The sequence below is a fragment of the Eubalaena glacialis genome, chromosome 1, assembly GCF_028564815.1.
Source record: "Eubalaena glacialis isolate mEubGla1 chromosome 1, mEubGla1.1.hap2.+ XY, whole genome shotgun sequence".
Taxonomy (NCBI): Eukaryota; Metazoa; Chordata; class Mammalia; order Artiodactyla; family Balaenidae; genus Eubalaena; species Eubalaena glacialis.
The window spans coordinates 36442083-36461180 of record NC_083716.1 but is presented as its reverse complement, the minus strand read 5'-3'; the positions used below and the strand labels follow the sequence as shown (position 1 = coordinate 36461180).

Sequence of the window (19098 nt, the reverse complement as noted above, 5' to 3'; positions counted from 1 at the left end):
CTGAATAGCCAAAGCAATCTTGAGAAAGAAAAACGGAGCTGGAGGAATCAGGCTCCCGGACTTCAGACTATACTACAAAACTACAGTCATCAAAACAATATGGTACTGACACAAAAACAGAAATACAGATTAATGGAACAGCATAGAAAGCCCAGAGATAAACCCACACACCTATGGTCAACTAATCTATGACAAAGGAGGCAAGGATATACAATGGAGAAAAGACAGTCTCTTCAATAAGTGGTGCTGGGAAAACTGGACAGCTACATGTAAAAGAATGAAATTAGAACACTCCCTAACACCATACACAAAAATAAACTCAAAATGGATTAGAGACCTAAATGTAAGACCGGACACTATAAATTCTTAGAGGAAAACATAGGAAGAACACTCTTTGACATAAAGCACAGCAAGATCTTTTTGATCCACCTTCTAGAGTAATGGAAATAAAAACAAAAATAAACAAATGGGACCTAATGAAACTTAAAAGCTTTTGCAAAGCAAAGGAAACTACAAACAAGACAAAAAGTCAACCCTCAGAATGGGAGAAAATATTTTCAAACGAATCAATGGACAAAGGATTAATCTCCAAAATATATAAACAGCTCATGCAGCTCAATATTAAAAAAACAAAAAACCTAATCCAAAAATGGTTGGAAGATGTAAACAGACATTTCTCCAAAGAAGACATACAGATGGCCAAGAAGCACATGAAAAGCTGCTCAACATCACTAATTATTAGAGAAATGTAAATCAAAACTACAATGAGGTATCACCTCACACCAGTTAGAATGGGCATCATCAGAAAATCTGCAAACAACAAATGCTGGAGAGGGTGTGGAGAAATTGAACCCTCTTGCACTGTTGGTGGGAATGTAAATTGATACAGCCACTATGCAGAACAGTATGGAGGTTCCTTAAAAAACTAAAAATAGAATTACCATATGACCCAGCAATCCCACTACTGGGCATATACCCAGAGAAAACCATCATTCAAAAAGGCACATGCATCCCAATATTCACTGCTGCACTATTTACAATAGCCAGGTCATGGAAGCAACCTAAATGCCCAACAACAGACGAATGGATGAAGAAGATGTGGTACATATATACAGTGGAATATTACTCAGGTATAAAAGGAACGAAATTGGGTCATTTGTAGAGACATGGATGAATCTAGAGACTGTCATACAGAGTGAAGTAAGTCAGAAAGAGAAAAACAAATATCGTGTATTAACGCATATATGTGGAACCTAGAAAAATGGTACAGATGAACCGGTTTGCAGGGCAGCAATTGAGACACAAATGTAGAGAACAAACGTATGGATACCAAGGGGGGAAAGCGGTGGGGGGTAGGGATGGTGGTGTGATGAATTGGGAGATTGGGATTGACATATATACACTAATATGTATAAAATGGATAACTAGTAAGAACCTGCTGTATAAAAAAATAAATAAAATTCAAAAATTCAAAAAAAAACCAAAAAAGAAAAACAGAAAAAAATAAAACCACATACAGGCATCTCAAGCACATGACACCATGGTAAACGCTTTAAGAATTTATGAAACAATTTCCAGAAAACCTAGGCTCTATGAGTGCCTCCTGTTTAATGTTTACAGAATCAAACTAAACACTAAGGCAACAGTCACTATGTTATCTCTTACAAGTACATTACTGCTCAGTAATCCTTTCCCAACATTCAGTCTTACCAAAAGATGATAGCTGATATCCTAGAGTGAGAAGAGAGCTTAGAATAGTCATTCTTGCTGAATAGTCCAAAAATATATGTAAAATGTTTATCTCAGTGATCTTCCCAATTCTTAGTTAAAACAAAAGCTGTACCTTTGGCACAAATTATATCATAGGTGAAACAGTATAAATTGTTTGACATTTTTTCTCATTCTCTCTCAATTTCTACCTTTTCCTTTCCTTTGGCTGCCACACATGGAAAGCACAGTGTCCAATGTCCAGCCTCTGTAGCCAGAATGAAGCAGAGAGTTCAAGGATCAGGCGTTCAAGTCAGGCAGGATAAAGAGCCAATATGAAAAACTAAGGTCCTAATAAAAAAAATTAAACACATATGAAAACCTGCATCAACCCAATTAACCATAATGCCCTGTCTTAAACTACAGGAAAGAAACATGTCGTTCCCTACAAACCACTACAGCACTTACTATACTATATGGTGACAAGCTGAGAAATGTCTGCCTTCTGATGGCAAATTCCTCAAAAGGAAGGACTTACTTTACCCATTCTGGTTCCCTCGATGTCCACAGTGCTGAATGTAGCAGGAACCCAATAAATGCTCATTAATCAAATCAAGGAGTCACTATTTTTTTTAAAAAGTTACAAAATGGATGCAATTAATTACAGAACTGTGTTAACTACCTGTTAGGATTGTAGCAGATATATAAAGTTTGTCCTTCTGTTATTCTATGTAGAGCGACATTTATAACATCAGACCTTCAATTAAAAGTCATTTAAGTTGCTTTATTACAGCTACAAATAAACTTTATTTGATGTAATGTAATAAAACATTTTCAAATTTAACAACATTTATCTGACCAGAAATAATCATTTAAATTATGAATATAAGTATTTACAGTTACTTTAGCAAATCTGCGGTTCAGGAATTTGTACAAGCTTTGTTGGAAAAGACAGTGCCCACCTCCCTTTTCAGAAAGGCAGACCCTTCCCCGTGTGTTGTAAGAAGCGATGTCAGTGAAAGTTGGAAGAAATCCACCATCCACGTTGGAATTCCACATTATCCTGTGAGAGAACAGCTATATATATTATAGGAAAATAATATTCTCTTTCAGTTCTCTTTTGTCAAATGAAGGTTGGTATTCATTTTGTCTCCTTACAGGTACTCTTCTCTGATCTACTGTCTTTCTGTCCCCCTAGCTCATACATATTACACAGAACCATTTAAAAAAAAAATACTATCTACAAAGGGATCTTTTGTTTCCTGATCTGCCTTGAATGTCTACCACTTTGGGGAGAGGGAGAGGAGAAGAACAGAATTGGCCAGGCGCACATTTGATTTAAGATACAGAGAACACAAAAACCAATCCTCCAGAAGGAACAGAATGGTATTCTGGAGGGTTCCTAACACCGGCCCAGGTGACCTCCGATGCACACAGTTTAATAAAACGCTGCTCAATGAGAATTAACATGTGGATGTTCCATCTCCAGAAGCGTCACAGTCTTCCATGGAAACCCCATTATTCCCATACTTCCTCCCCCAAACCTCACAGTTAGGGACCAGCCTGTGGGCCCACTGCGCCCAGGTGTAAACAAGAGTCACAAGTTCTGTGCCAACAATCATGTTACTATATGGTGTGGTGAGGTAGCCCCCGCTCTTCATCCAGGGAAAACTCCTCACAGGAGGAACTGCCCTCACCTCTCAGGATCCCCCAGAAGAAGAGCGAGTGCGAGAAAAAGCTTTATTCAGGTTTTACGATTCTCTCCATCCTGAGATGTTCCTGAGTTACACCATAACGAGAGAAGCGAGTTAACAAAGAAAGTACACTGGTGGGGACGTCACAGGGACCCTGCAAAAAAGCCAAACTGTTTGACAGGAGCTGAACAGACACTGCTCTGGGAGATCATTTGTAGTAGCTGATGACGGGGTTCTGTTTTCTAACGTGAACATGCAAGGTATTCATCTCTATGCTTAGCGCAGTTTGCTGGGGAAAACACCCTTCTGTCCCACAGCAAAATACATCTGTCTCATAAATGATTCCCGAATATTCACCACAAGGCCTAGACTCAGAAGCGTGGGAAGCGTGCATGGGAACTTTCTTCACTTGCACGGACTTGGACAGAAGCAAAGCACCAGAAACTGTTTCCTTTCTGGAACTCAGTTCTGTGCGCATGCTTACTGCTGAGCTGATTGGGCTGTTTTCATCTGCACACAACAGCAGTGATCCACAGGATAAAAAGGAGAGGTCACCATCCCCCTCATAATATACTTTGAACAGCAGGTATACTTTGCTGGTTACATTTTAGCCATCCCAAGAAAGGACAGAAGCCTCATTCCATTCCGAAGTCTCAGCAAATGATTTCGTTCTCTTTCCACCTCTGTCTTGCCTTGTTTATTTCATCTCCATTATTCTGCTTTTGATCATGAATCATGACTTTTTTTTCTACAGTAGTCAGAGTTTTGTCTATAAAGAGAAAGAGAGAGAGAGAGAGAGAGAAAGGAGGCAAGAAAATGATTTAGCAGAACTGTAAATGTGCGTTTTCATTCTGTGGTGGGTGGATTTAATTTTTACTGCATTCAGTAATTTGAATTATTTGTGGTTTCCAAGGGGTTATGAGCATCTAAGGGGAAAGAAAAAGTGCTATGGCTCTTTTCATACATTTCATAGCTTCTACAAGTTTCCAGGGCCTTAATATATTTGCAAATCAGCTCCAGATAACCCACTTTTATAATATAGCTTTAGCCCAAAATGGCTCTACTCTCAATAATCCTTGCAAAATACTACTGCACTTGCCATACTTGAAAATAATAATGTTGACTACAATGCGAGTGTTCTCCCTGTCAAACCTAGGAGGGTGCACTATAGTAAACCCTGTGTGCAGAGACCGGGAAACCCCACCTCCCTGACTTCCTTCCTCCTAGATTCACAGAAGTGCCATGAGTCATGGAGAAGTTTTGGCCAACAGCTGAGGAAGTCTCTTTCTCCTTAGTGTAGAGCCACAGTGCCTCTAGATACACACTCTCCTACCTGTACCATCACAGGACTCAACTTACCGAACTATATCCATGTGCATGAGAGCCAGGTCTAAGAGGGTCCAGGGCCTCTGCCTTCCCATCCCATTGAAAGTGCCCCTCTCACTTGGCTGTCAAGACTTGTCGGATGGGTTTCCCTGGTGACAGGATCAGTTTCTCCATAAGACACCATCTCTCGCTTTGTGCCTTACCCCACATGATGGTGCCTGAGGAGAAGCACCGCGCTTCAGCTCGGACCCGTGGCTCCAGGCTACTGGGTATGTAGGAGCAGACACTGGAAAAAGGCTGTGTCCCCAATGGGACTCCACACTTATTCTTAGCCTGGGGCCTCTGCCTCTTCTCCCATAGAGGAGACTGCACTTCCTCTGTAGCTCACAACGGCTCATGAACTTTACTGAATCTCTCCAGGCTCCAGCACCATCTCTGAAGTCTCCCTTTCCTCACCACCCACCTGCTAGTCAACTTCCAAATGTCCAGACATCCTTGGCCTCTTTCCTAGTCTCAATGCCACCCTCCTCGTGCTGGCCCTCCTGACAGGAGACCTCACTTTTACATTGGTCTCCAACCCATTTCCTTTCTCCTACTGTGAACCCCTATTTACACTGCATACCTTGTCTCACTCCAGCTCAAAAACCTTCCTCTCTCCCCACACCCACTTTGCCTACCTGCCCTCCAAGGTGACCCCAATTTACCCAGTTTCCAGGTCCTGCTGAAGACATACCCCATGTTCTTTATGTACCTCCATCCATTTCTGTGTCCCTCTGTCCATACTGTCCCCTCTGCTTTGAGTAGTCCCAAACCCACCTCCACCCCTGCCATCCCTTAATCCTACTCTTTATTTAAGACCCACCCCAAATATCACCTCCTTCATGATTTCTACCATGGATATTTTCTTTCTAAGACATCCCCCCGAGGCTTATTTTTCTTGTAGGTATGTTTGTATTGCTTCATTTTATTTTGTGCTATGTGTATTTACTGTCTACTAAGAAAACAAACAAACAAAAATATTAGAAAAAGCAAGAGAGGTCAATTGCCTGCATTTCCTACTTTAAAGAGACACCGCAAAGTTAAAATGTAGGCAACTACAAAGCATGAAGCGAACAAGCTATTATTAGTACTAACTGATGATTTAATAAAAATAAAGAGCTGAATTCCAGCTAGTTAATGATGAGGAAAAGACTACTCTGGGGAAAGAAAATCCATGAAACAGCCAAATTTTTGTTTGTTTCTGTCTTTAAGACAACATCCCACCACAGATATCCAGGTGCTTGATGCTTCTTCCTAATTTCCACTGGGACCCATTTCATCTTTCTTTTTTTAATCACTGGTTTCTGTAAAGAAAAGTAGAATCACCCTGAACTCCAAAGCTTCAGTACAAACCAGGGAGCAGCATATTGACAGAATTCATGGCAGGAACTCAAGGTTATTCCACTAGAACTGCAATTGACAGGGATTATAAAAGGCTCATTGACGAAAAGAAGGGAGAAGGGAAGGCAGAGCTACTTCAAAACAATTTCATGAAATTCTTTTAGATGGAAGTATTTTAGAAACTGCTGTTCAATATTGTTCACAGTAATGGTGTCAAAGAACAAAAGTCATCTAAATGTGACACTTAAAAGCCATTTACGGTGATTCAAAGCAAATCCATAAATAAAGCCATCAAATTAAAAAAAAAAAATCCCTGCTTCTATCACATTATCACATTTGGTTTTATATTACCAGTATTTGAATACTTGTGAAAAGGTGACAAAGACTGTAATTTAGACTAGTGAATTACAATTACCAGTGAAGTATTTATAGCCTTTTCCCTCTATTCACTCTCTACCCAAGGAAGACTCCTGAGTGCCTGCCAGACTCCTGAGCCTCTCATTATGTTGATCAAGAAAATGGGGAAATATTTGGAAGTAGCAATACACAATCCAGTAGATTGTTTTTACAGGAAAGGAGGAAAACTATTATATAGGAGAAAAAATAGAGCCAAGAAGGTGGAATTAGGGACAAAAGTAAAAGAGACTAGAACCCAAGCAGCCAGAGGGGAAGAAAAGAGCTAGAGAGATTGCAGGGAGCAGCCTGGAGTCTCTAGGTTGGCCAAGAAGCGTGAGCGCTAGAGAGATAGGGAGGGGGAACAAAGGGTTCTAAGGTTTGCTGTGAGCTATGGACTGGACACCACATCATTCTTCCAGAGACTCCAGTAGAGTTAGGATGGCTTGGGGTTATCCAACTGGCGTTTACTTGAATGCAGCTGTGCAGAGCGTGGACCATGGTGGGAGTTCTGGTTACTAGTCTTTCACTAGCCACCACCACATCTACAGCCACCCCAGCCCCCTGGACTGTAAGCTTCCAGAAGCAAGGATTGTCACTTATTCATCCTTATATCCCAGACATGCCTGGCGCCATGCCTTGTACACAACAAGCCCTCAAATGTTTCTGGAGAAAACAAGCCAATGAGGAGACGCCTTACTTCCAGCCTCTAGCTTCTAATTCATTCCACATGATGCCACTAAATCAGTCTTCATGGTTTTGGTGATTCCATTTTCCTACTTGCAGAGATTCAGTTAATGGCTTCCTTCTGCCCACACTAGGGTTTCTCAACCTTAGCATTATGGACATTTGGGGCTGGGTGATTCTTTGCTCTGGGGGCTGCCTGTGTAAGCCAGGATGTTTAGCAGCATCCTCAGCCTCTACCCACCAGATGCCAGGAGGTCTTCCCCTCCCCCAGCTGTGACAACCAAAATGTCTCCAGACATTGTCAAATGTCCCCTGGGGGCAAAATCACCCCAGGTTGAGAACCACTTATCTACACTAAAAATCCCAAATTTCTGGGGCTGGAATGGAAGATCCTTCATAATTTAATTTATTCGACCTTTCCATTATGATCTCTAAATCTCCCCTACAACAATGCTTAGCTTTGGGCAGCCTGTCCTTTGCATAAGGTCCCACACTGACGCCTCTATAGCAAATGTCTCCTTCATGTGGAATGCCATCTCTAGTCTCCTTTAGTTATAAATGCTTTAACTTTCATAGATATATTCGAGCCCATATCCTTCCGGAAGTCTTCCCTGATCAGAGTTAGGGAAATCACTGAGTTATTTTCCTCTCCTTTGAATCCTATAGCTTTTCCTGTCTCCACTTTTCCTGTGTTCTCAACACAAAAAGAGTGAATGAGCATGTGCATGTTTATGTACAGTCTGTGCAATAGAAATACATGCACTAAGGCAGGAAAGACATCATGTGTTTTCTGTATCCGCCTCAATGCCTGACACAGTTACAAACAAGAATTTAAAAAGGAGTCCTCCCACATTGGAACTGAAAAGAAAGCTGCCTGGTATAGAATTTTTTAAATAGCAGCTATTCCAACTCTCTAATTAGAAACTTCCTAGAGTTAATAAATATTTAGGCCATTCATCCCAAATGATTTTAACATTCCATAATTATAAATAAGATCAATAATTATAAATTCAAACAGAGAGAGATGTAATGAGGACACAGTCATTTTCTGAGGCCAGGGGAGAGCAAACTATGACCCGTGGGCCAAATCCAGCTGGCTACTTGTTTTTGTAAATAAAGTTTTATTGGTACACCACCATACTCATTTGGCTACTTGTGTCTGGGACTGCTTGCTCACTACAAAGCCAGAAATAAGTAGTTTCAGTGGAGACCGTATGGCTAGCAAAGCCTAAAATATTTACCGTCTGGCCCTTCACAGTAAAAGTTTGCTGACCTCTGTCTTAGATTAACAGGAAAATAAAACCCAAGACTCCGCATTAGCTAAAGGCACAGAGGCAAATATCCTTGGATGTTATGTTCGCTGATTTACTTTTATAAAATTCATAGTAGTATGGAAGTTAAAAGTACATTTAAACACAGATGTCCTGTGCTCAAATTCAGCTCCACATGGATGACTGAAAAAATTATTTGACCTCCCCAACAGAATGGAGATGAAGGAACCCAACCTCTCATAAAGTCATAAGGATTAAGTGACATAATTCACATGGAGTGCTCAGCATAATACGTGAGAGTGAATCTCAATATATGTGGGTGACTATTATTTCAAACTGGAAAGCCTGTTTGTGTGACATTTGAAAATTAGCATTTTGTAAACTATCTGAATTATATGTGAATTATTAGCTAAAATAATCAATAAAATTATTCTCAAGTTCTTTGACTGTACAGGAGGAAAACTAACAGAGTGGTGTTTCCTAGTTCAGGATTTCAATGGTTCTTTTCTAGTTTCTATACTGGCTACTTAACTGGACCCCCTGCCACTAGTCTTTCTATTTTATCCACCCTTCCCACTGCTGCCAGGGAGACTCTCTTCAAACGCATCTTTCAGCATGTTACCCCTGGGAACTGGAACCAACATGCTTTTCAGCTCCTGTGCTAAACAACTCTGGGGCCAGGCAAAATCACCCAGTACTTGTTCCAGGAAATAGTTGTTTCCAAAAGATAAGACTGCGCACCAACTAAACAAGCTTACTCATCAATAGTAAGACTATTAGACTTACTGATAGTTTGCTCATTAATACTGGCATCAAGGCGCCTGGATGGGAGGGGAGTTTGGGGGGAGAATGGATACATGTATACGTATGGCTGAGTCCCTTTGCTGTGCACCCAAAACTATCACAACATTGTTAATTGGCTATACTCCAATATAAAATAAAAAGTTAAAAAAAAAAAAGGCCCTCACTTAGTTATACCCACCAATCCAAAGCTATCATGTCATAATCTCTGCCCAGTCCTTACCAGTTCCCTACCTTAACATGACCCAGCCCAAGCTCTAAAACTCTATCAATATCCTTTGCTTATTCCCTCCATCTGAGAAACTATCAAGTCTCTGTCAAGGAGGTGTCCTCCTAAGCTGCAGTAAGTCTAATAAACTTAACTTACTTCTATTAACAAGTTTTTTCTAAATGTCTTCTTAGAGAGCTGATGGCTAAAATCCCCGGCTCAAAACATTCAATAGCTCTTCACTCCTACAGACTCAAGTCATTTGACAAGTAGTGTTGCATAATAGCTAAGAGCACATGCATTGGAGTGATTCATACCATACCTACCACTTAGGGGCTATGTGATCTGAGGTAAGTTACTTTACGTCCCTGAGCCTCAGTTATTCTTCTGAAAACTGGGGATGCCAGAAGCACCTGCTTTACAGGTAGAATGATGTACACCATGAGAGCATGTAGTAGGTGTTCAATAATTGTTAGAAATTATTACTTTTATTATCTAGTACAGTGTCAGGCACTGTACTAGATTCTGCAAACAGAAATTTGACTAAGACATAGCTCCTTCCCTGAAGGAATTTAGAATCTTGTCCTGGTGAACAAACACTAGTGGTCAATTCAGTAAGAATCTTATAGGCCTGGAAAGATCCCTGGGGATATAGGTTGCTCATTGCATATATTCTGAAACCTAAGATTGTATTCTTCCTTAAAAAAAAAACTAACTTTTTACTGCGAACAATTTCATATGTACCAAAGAGTGTATATAATAGAAGTAAAAATAAATACCTGTGAAGCTATTTCACAGCTCAAGAATTAGCATATCTGTAGTCTTACAACTTTGAGTTCCTAGGACAGGAAATGATGATCTCTGGTTTCCCTTATCCATATTAAGGAGATGTTTCTGCCTCCTTCATCCTGGTGATGAGTTAGAGAACAAGCTAAGTTCCTTGAGGTTTTCAGAGTCATTTGGGGTGTATCCTAGGTTGGGAGCCCCGAGAGTCTACTGTAATCCATGAGGGCACTTCGGGACCCTGTTCCCCTGAGACAGCTGAGAGCACAGAGGTCTCCTTGGCCATCTTGATCACAAATAAAGGCAGGCTAGTATATGGAGAGTATATAGAGGCAAGACTCACATGATGTGGGATCTAGACCCAGTGGTAACGCTAATCACTGTGGGATATCTCACTTGCCAGGACTCAGTTACCATTTCTGTCAAATGAAGGGATTGGACAAGATGACTGAGGAGGTCCCTCTAAGCTACCACAGTCCATGGTTCTCTGGTCTATTCCAGAGAACCATGTTCAGTGAAGAGGGATACCTCTTCTCTCACATCCAACACTGATCTGTTCTCTCTCTCACCAGCACCTTCTATTTCCTCAATCCAGTTTCTTCCCCTCAGCTTTCAAACATGAAGATGTCTCCTCTACCTCAAATTTAAAACAAAATCTTCACTGGACCTGCCAACTTTGCTATATTGTCTCCTTCCTTCTTTACAATGCCAACTTCAGTCATATGCGTGTTACATGTAAAACCCATTTCCTTATCACCACTGGCCCTCTGTGGTCCTTTTTTGGATCCCAATGCCCTACTGTAATTGCGTCTTGGAAAGTTACTAGTGCTTCCCAGACAAACTCAACAACTCTCTATCAATTCCCAACTCCTAAAGATGGGTAGTACTTTCTAAAAGCTGTGTAGTTTTCAAGACTTTGCTCCATCCTGGCATCTCCCCACACGAACCACTCCATACTGCCCCACCCTCCTCGTGCAGGCTCTCCTGACAGGAGACCTCTCTTCTACATTGGTCTCCTACCCATTTCCCTTCTCCTGTTGTGAACCCCTATTTACACTGCATACCTTGTCTCACTCCAGCTCAAAAACCTTCAGCTCTCCCCCCACCCACTTTGCCTACCTGCCCTCTGAGCTGACCCCGATCTACCCAGCTTCTAGGTCCTGCTGAAGACACACCCCAAATTCTTTATGTACCTCCATCCATTTTTGTGTCCCTCTGTTCATGCTGTCCCCTCTGCTTTGAGCAGCCCCAAACCCACCCCTCCACCCCTGCCATCCCTTAATCCTACTCTTTATTCAAGACCCACCCCAAATATCACCTCCTTCATGATTTCCACCAGTGAAGGATGAGGTCATCAAAACAGTTTTACTGATCTAAGAGTAATAGCAACTAAAATGATAATGTTACAAGAATCAGACCTATAAGGACCTAATGTGGATGTTATTTATGGAGAAAGGATGAAAAACATCACCTTCCTTGTCAGCACTGACATCAATTGCAATTCATCAGCGAATCAGTCTCTTCTTCCAATCCAACTAAAAACCTATCTTTGGCTTTTGGAATTCTATTGGGTGGAAGACTAGAGTCTACAGTATTCTAAATTCAAATCTGATACACTTAGTAGAAAATAAGCTCGCTACTGATTCTGGAAGCTTTCTACGATGTGCTTCAAAAAGGAGTCCCATATAAGGGTTGGGGGGATAGAAGGAAAACAGTGATAAATGACCTTACAGCACAAGCTCAGGTCTCTCAGGCCTCTCGGCAAGCTTCAGGGCCTCGTGCATGCCTGCAGCCGAGAGCTTCCGGTTGATATTCCGGTACTGGCACTGGAGCAGGCTGCGGTAGGTGGTCCTCAGGTCCCGATTGAAGAAGGCATATATAAAGGGGTTAATGAGAGAGTTTGCATAGCCCAGCCACAGAAATGTCCTCTCCACCCACAGCGGGATGCAACTGCACGCGGTGCCACAGATGAAGGGTCTGGCCGTCGAGAGGAGGAAAAACGGCAGCCAGCACACAGTGAAGGCCCCGACGATGATCCCCAAGGTGGTGGCTGCTTTCTGTTCCCTCTTAAAGATGGAGATGTTTTTCCGTTCATGTTTGAGGAATCTCGAAAGGTTTGCACACTCCTCCACCTCCTTCTGGAGCTTCACCATGCCGTTCAGGGAGACGACGCTGTCGGGCTCCTCGGGACGCGGGAAGCCGGGGAACTTGTGTTTGGCGGCGCTCTTCCTGGCGGCCTTGTAAATCTGGTAGTACATGAAAAGCATGACGGACATGGGGATATAAAATGCCACTGCGGTGGAGTAGATCGTGTAGCCAAAATCCTGGCTGATCAAGCACACCTTGTCATCATTTACGTTCTGAGCCCAGCCGAAGAGTGGTGGTAAAGTGATGGAGGCGGACAGAAGCCAGACAGAGAGGATCATCTTGGCCATGCACTTCCCATTCTGTCTCACAGGGTACGTCAGCGGCCTCGTGATCCCAAGGTACCTGGGAGAGAAATGTAAAGAGAACACGTGACTGCCGTGATCACAGCAGATCAACTGGGGAGTACCACCAGCCAGGGACTAGGCTGTGTACCTAGGAGCTCCCTTCTTCACACAGCCCTTCCAGGTAGGAATCATTATTCCCATTTCATAGAAAGGTAAACTAAGACTCTGAGAGGTTACCTATTTTTTTCCAGGTCACACAGTCAGCCAAAGGCACTGCCAGCATTCAGCCAAAGAGCCCTCTGCCTGTAATGCTAGTCTATGCTCTTTTCATACCTTGTAGCTTCTCACAGTCTGTGTAGTCAATGAACTATAGATTCAACATATGCCTTCCCCCCCATGATCACTGCCACTTAAATCAGCCAGGAACAAAATATCAAGCCTGATGGGATGTTGTGATGCATCCTCACGAGTTAGCCAAGCTCTACCACACTCGGATATTACACACCCACTGATCTCCTCTGTTGTCTTAATTCAGGCCAGCTCTGAATTCATTTTCACTTCCCCTTTGCACTGAAATGAAAGCATTTCTTTAAGATCACAGAGAGCTGTGAGATATTTAGGAAATCCTAGGGTTTTGGAATGGAAAGTACCAAGTGATCATTTTTTTATCCCCAGAAAATTCTCACGCAAGAGTAATGTCCGAGGAACAATCTGTAAAATAAAAACAGCCTGCCTCGTCTCTCCAGTTCTAAGGAGGATCACAAGGAAGGACATAATTCTGAAAAATATTAGGCAATTTCTGTGCTTAGTTCTATATAGAGAATAAATATTTCTCTGTCTCTGTTATCAAGGATTTATAATGCAAAAGAGACTCAGCAAACAGAGAAAACATAGTTAGCAAGATGTTCTGTCAAATGCTTGGTAGTTTTCAGCTTTCCAAATTTGTTTTCTCCTCTGTATTTAATAGTCTTAGCTTCTATTTGAGGGAGGATTCAAAGAGCACTTGAGAAGCTAAGATAGGTAAAAGGCTGGCCATTTTGTTGGTTTTCTACTTCATTTATGTACATAAAAGATACACTCGTGAAACATGAAAAGTTATTTTCTGAAAGTAGGTCACTTGGTGGTTTGGAATTTAAAAAATAATTATTTTTGTGATAGAAATAGCCTCACATGTTACATTTGAATTATTTCACAGAAGTCGCAAATCATGCTTTCACAATGAAAATTAGCATCAATGCAACACTTAAAACAAGGCAAAATTGAAATACAGTAAAAAAAGAGTAAGCCAGATTTGCTTATTCAGTGAGAATATTCATTCCGTCCTTCAACAAATATCAATAGAGTTCCTTCTATATGCCAGGTGCTGTTTTAAATGTTGGGAATATGGCAGTGAACAAAAGAAACAAAAATCGTGAATGCAGGCACATGGGGAAATCATGCAGGGGGTGAATGGGAGGACTGAGCCTCGTGGTAATGTTGAAGGGACTTCTGATCCCTCCTCCCAAGGATGCAGGCGCTAGTGGTACCAGTTCTTCATTTCACCTCTGTCCTTGATAAAGCTGACCCACAAGCACTATCTCTAGGTTTTTCAGCTGTAACTAGGATTATGTTTTGGTTCCTGGATAGAATGAAGGACGAGAAAGAGGGAGGTTCTCCTGAGAACTCAAGAATAAGAGCTGAAAAGGAAGGGAAAAGAGAAAAGGAAGTGGGAAGGATGGAGCAAGGGAAGAAGAGGGGAAAGATAGAGAGAAGGGAAGTGTGAAGTAGCCTCGACCTTATGTGGAATTGTCAAATTATCTGAGTTTTAAGCTATGGGAAAAAAAAAATTTAAGGAAAAAAAAAAAAAAAGTAGATGAGGAAAGCCCTGAAGAAAGGTGTTAGAACTGACTGTGCGCTCACAATTAAGCTCCTCCCTGCCCTGAGGCTGAATGCAGAGCTTCCCCCAACCCAAAAAAAAAAAAAAACTCCCCTTCTTTGCTTTGGTTCAGGAGCTCTCTCCAAGTTTTTCCTGCTGGAATTCCTTTGCAAACCTCTCTTTTTGGACCTAGTCCTTGCTCTCTATCTACTCCTGTGAATGGAGCCTTTGGGCTCCTTCCCAGATTCCCCAGGCAGCCTTTGCCAGGGCTTGGACTTTGATTATTTTCTCCCTTTGCCTGTAGCCACAGGCATAAACTGCTTGTTCCCAAGCCTGGACCTGGCTTCCAGGATATTGTACCAACCCAGGTTGGAGGTCCAATGACAGAGATTAGTTCATATAGTTTCCTAGGTGGCCACCAGATGGCATTGTCAGACCATCTTACACCTACTTACTGGGGGGGTTGGGATGGTAGGTAGAGCAATACTGTAGGTGTTTGTTGGAAGGAGGATTACTCATGACAAGAAAAGAAATTATATTGTATTTGGGGGGGTCATACAAAAAATTAGCAAGCCTGGAACTCACAACCTGGTAAACTCCAATTCTTGAGGAAGTCAGTTCCGTTTTCCCTTCCATCCTTCACATTTTCATTACTTAAATAGGGACTTATATCTTCAGGCTTAATTAAATCTAGCCTCTCTCCTGCTCACATAAGTAATATCAAATCTACAAAGGTTAATCCTGAGAGATTAATTAATTGAGTATCAAAGGACACTTAAATAGGGACTTATATCTTCAGGCTTAATTAAATCTAGCCTCTCTCCTGCTCACATAAGTAATATCAAATCTACAAAGGTTAATCCTGAGAGATTAATTAATTGAGTATCAAAGGACACCTCAGAGTATTAAATAATCTCATAAGAACAACATACTTATTCATCCTAATATATTTAGTCTGACTTACATTACATTTCAGTGATGAGGACTCAGTCCTTCCTGGATATACAAATTATATTCCATAAACTCCCCTATTTTAGGCTCCATTCTCTAACGGCCTCAAGTAATGTCTTACAGTAAGGGAATTAGATTTTCTTCTTTAGTCTCCTGGGTACCACCTGGGACTTCTGAAGGCTAAATCAACCAAAAGATGATCAGAAAAAAATATGAGTGCTCATTAAAGTGTCTGGAAATAAAATAAATAAACAAAAGTCAACAACTTTCTAAAAAAGGATTAACAATCAGAAAATATCATGGAAGAAAATAATTTCATTCACAGCAACAATCAAAAAATTAAAATATCTAGAAAAATCTTTTTAAATGACCAGGGCCTATACGAAGAAAACATAAAATGATACAGAGAGACCTAAGAGAATGCCTGAATCTATGAGAAAAAAAAATTTTTAATAAGAAAATCTAGTATTATAAAAGTGCCAATTTTCCCTTAATTAATATAAAAATATATAACTCTAGCTGAAAATCTTAGCATTTCTTTTGTTAGTTCAACCAAATGATTTTTAAGTTCATCAAGTAAATAAGCAAAAATAGACAAAATCCGAAAAAGATGAAAAATGAAGGGATACTTACAAAAAAAAGGATAAAGCCACAGAAATAAAAATTCAATAATAATTATTCAGAAATAGACAGATCAATAGAACAAAATAGATCCCAGAAGTATATTCAAATATATAAGGGAATTTAATATCAGAAAGTAAGTCATTTAAAATCAGAGTAAAAGATTAGATATTCATGAAGTCTGACAACTGGCTAGCAATTGGGGTAAAAATAAATCTGAATTATCTTTCTCCTTATTCAAAAATAAATCCCAGATGGATCAAAGATTATCATGTAAAAAAATTAAACCCTAAGACTACTATGAGGAAATATGGGTATATCTGCAATCCGGCCAAAGGTCATTGTTAACCATGATACAGAAGCTTGAAACTATCAAATGATGCATTGATAAATTTTTGACAAAAATTTTATTAAAAAATAAATAAATAAATGACATTTAGTTTAATTTAAAAATCACTACGTACAGAATTAAGTCAAATGACAAACTTGCAGTCCAAATAACAATATCTCAACATTCACAGATCTCTTACAAGTCAGTAAGAAAAAGACAACCATCTCAACAAAAATAGTGAAGCAATTAAACAAAAAAGAAATAAGAATATCCAATAAGCACTCGGAAATATGTACAACTTCATTAATAATTAAAGATATACAAATTTTAAAATAAGGACAAGTGCTCTATCATTTTGCTAACGGGAGTTTCAACTGAGATAACAGTTTTGGAGGGCAGTTTGGTAATTAATATACATTAACATTTGCCTTTTGGCTCAGTCAGGTTTCTAGGAATTTGTCTTGGGAATATAACTGTACAGGTGCAAAATGATTAATGTGCGAGGAAGGATGTTAACTAAACATATAATAGAGGAGAAAAGAGATGCAGTCTAAATATCTATCAACAGATTAAAGTATAGTGTGTGTGTGTGTGTGTGTGTGTGTATATCATGTAACCATTAAAAATTATGATGTATATATCTGTTTACTGATATGAAAACAACCCAACCAAAAGTAGATAGAAAACAATGACTAGCCCTAAAGGACAAGTAACAGAATATCATATATTCTATTAATCTGTTTATGTAAAACTAGGTGTTTGTATGAGTGTGTGTGCATGTGTATATACTGAGATGTCTCAAAAAATATCCACCAAAATATTAATAGCAATTTTATCTGAGTTGTAGAGATTTGATTAGTTTTAAATTTTTTCTCTTTTTTTTAATGCATAATTTTTTAACTGTATATAATTTTTAAAAAGTCATTTTAATTCTAAGAACAAAATGAAAGATTTAAGATGATTCTGTGATTCCTAAGTCACGTAAGTGATTTTGGCAACAGAGATGATCTGGTGCATAAAATATTTAAGAAGCTGATAATTAAATCTTAGATAGTTTTATTCAATTAGCTTTTCAAAAGTGTTTTATTACATTCATAAGTTCACATAAAGAAAACAGAACTCATTGGCATTTAAAATCCCATAATTACTATATAAAGTAATATTGGTATTCAGGGAAGTGTTTGTCCAAATTACAAATTCATTCTCCCCAATCTTGTATAGTATAAATCTTACCTTTCGGGGCAGGGAGGGGTGGGGGGAAGCAACCTAGATTGATTCTAAATATTCCCTAATATGCATGGTTAACATTTGTCACACTAGCATTTTATGCTCACTGTTAATTAGAAAGCGGGGTGCTTATAAAGCCTTCAGAATTTTACTTTAAAATGCATACAAATGTGTAAGTACAGTAAATCTCAGAGACAAAGGCACCAAAGTATTATATAATTGAAAAATGTATGCAGCTCACATTAGGGGTTCCATTATAGTGGGGGTTTAGAGAAAAAGAGGATTAGGGAGTTAAAATACACATGGAGAGGGATTGGAAAGCAAATTAACTCGCTGCCTGTCTTCTATCCTAACTGTATAGAAATTATAGATAATGGTTCTTTAATTAAATGGCTTCTCCTGAGTTTTGTTGCTATAGAATAATACTTTACGGGATAAAGGAAACTGGGGAGAATTACTCTGAAACATAGTGTTTTTGGGAATGTTAGGCTTAAAAAAGGTTTGCACACTTAGAATCTCTCTTCCATGAGACCTCCTCCCTTACAGTAGGTGAAATTCACTGCAATCTCCAGCCTACATCAGTGGTTCCCGAAATTATCAGATTATCAGACTCACCAAGAATCTTTTGAAACATACAGACTCCAGGGCCACCATCCACAGATTCTCTTCCGAGGTCTGGAGACTCAGAGTTCTGTATTTAGGACTGATGATTCTGGTTCTTTACCCCATGCACTTTTAGGGTAACTTTCCTTCATTCAATTACAAAGACTTTACACTTCAATACAAAATACAAAATTCAAATACAAAGACTTTACATACAATACACTTATTGTATGAAGGACTTTACTTTTACTTTTCATATTTCATCTTAATGGTGTGCTTCCAGTTTGGCCTAACAAAATCGTCACGAATCATATTTCCAATATCTCAGTTATGAGTTCTATCTTTCAGAACTGTGCTAAATGCAAATGAGGTAAGCATGGTTTTTATGTCTTCATCAAGTTGTAGATTTGTTTAAATGTGTAATACACAGTAAGGTTTCATAAACCTTTCTGACAGTAAGAAATAAGAATATTTTTACAACAAGAAATACATTTCCCACAGTCGCTCAGTGCAAATATATATATTTATGTATACAAATAAGGAATTGATACATACATATGGGTGTACATCTATGAAGGTATATAGATACAGATGCATATATTTATACATATGAAACTGAAACAAAGTTTCATATGTATAAATATATACCATACTTACCATTACAACTTGCAATTCACTCTCTTCTACTGCATGCTACTCTACTTCAGATTTTCTAAATGCTGGTCTTAATGCACTAATTTGATTTCATGACCCAATAATGGAGCATGATCCAAAGTTTGAAAATTACTGGCCTTCAATAAACACATGGAAAGGTATTAAACATCATGA

General features: G+C 39.6%; 1 protein-coding gene across 4 annotated transcripts in view; it reads right to left on the bottom strand.

Moving 5' to 3' along the window:
• HTR7 (5-hydroxytryptamine receptor 7) overlaps positions 1–19098 on the bottom strand; it is a 119735-nt gene that overhangs the window by 24165 nt on the left and 76472 nt on the right. For 2 of the 4 annotated variants that reach the window (XM_061195319.1, XM_061195305.1), the window contains exon 2: positions 11982–12740. In XM_061195319.1, coding sequence (XP_061051302.1) covers positions 11982–12740 — 759 coding nt within the window. Of the gene's footprint in view, positions 1–2470; positions 4171–10360; positions 10376–11976; positions 12741–19098 lie in introns of those variants that run through there. The other 2 variants (XM_061195296.1, XM_061195311.1) reach the window with 2 other exon arrangements.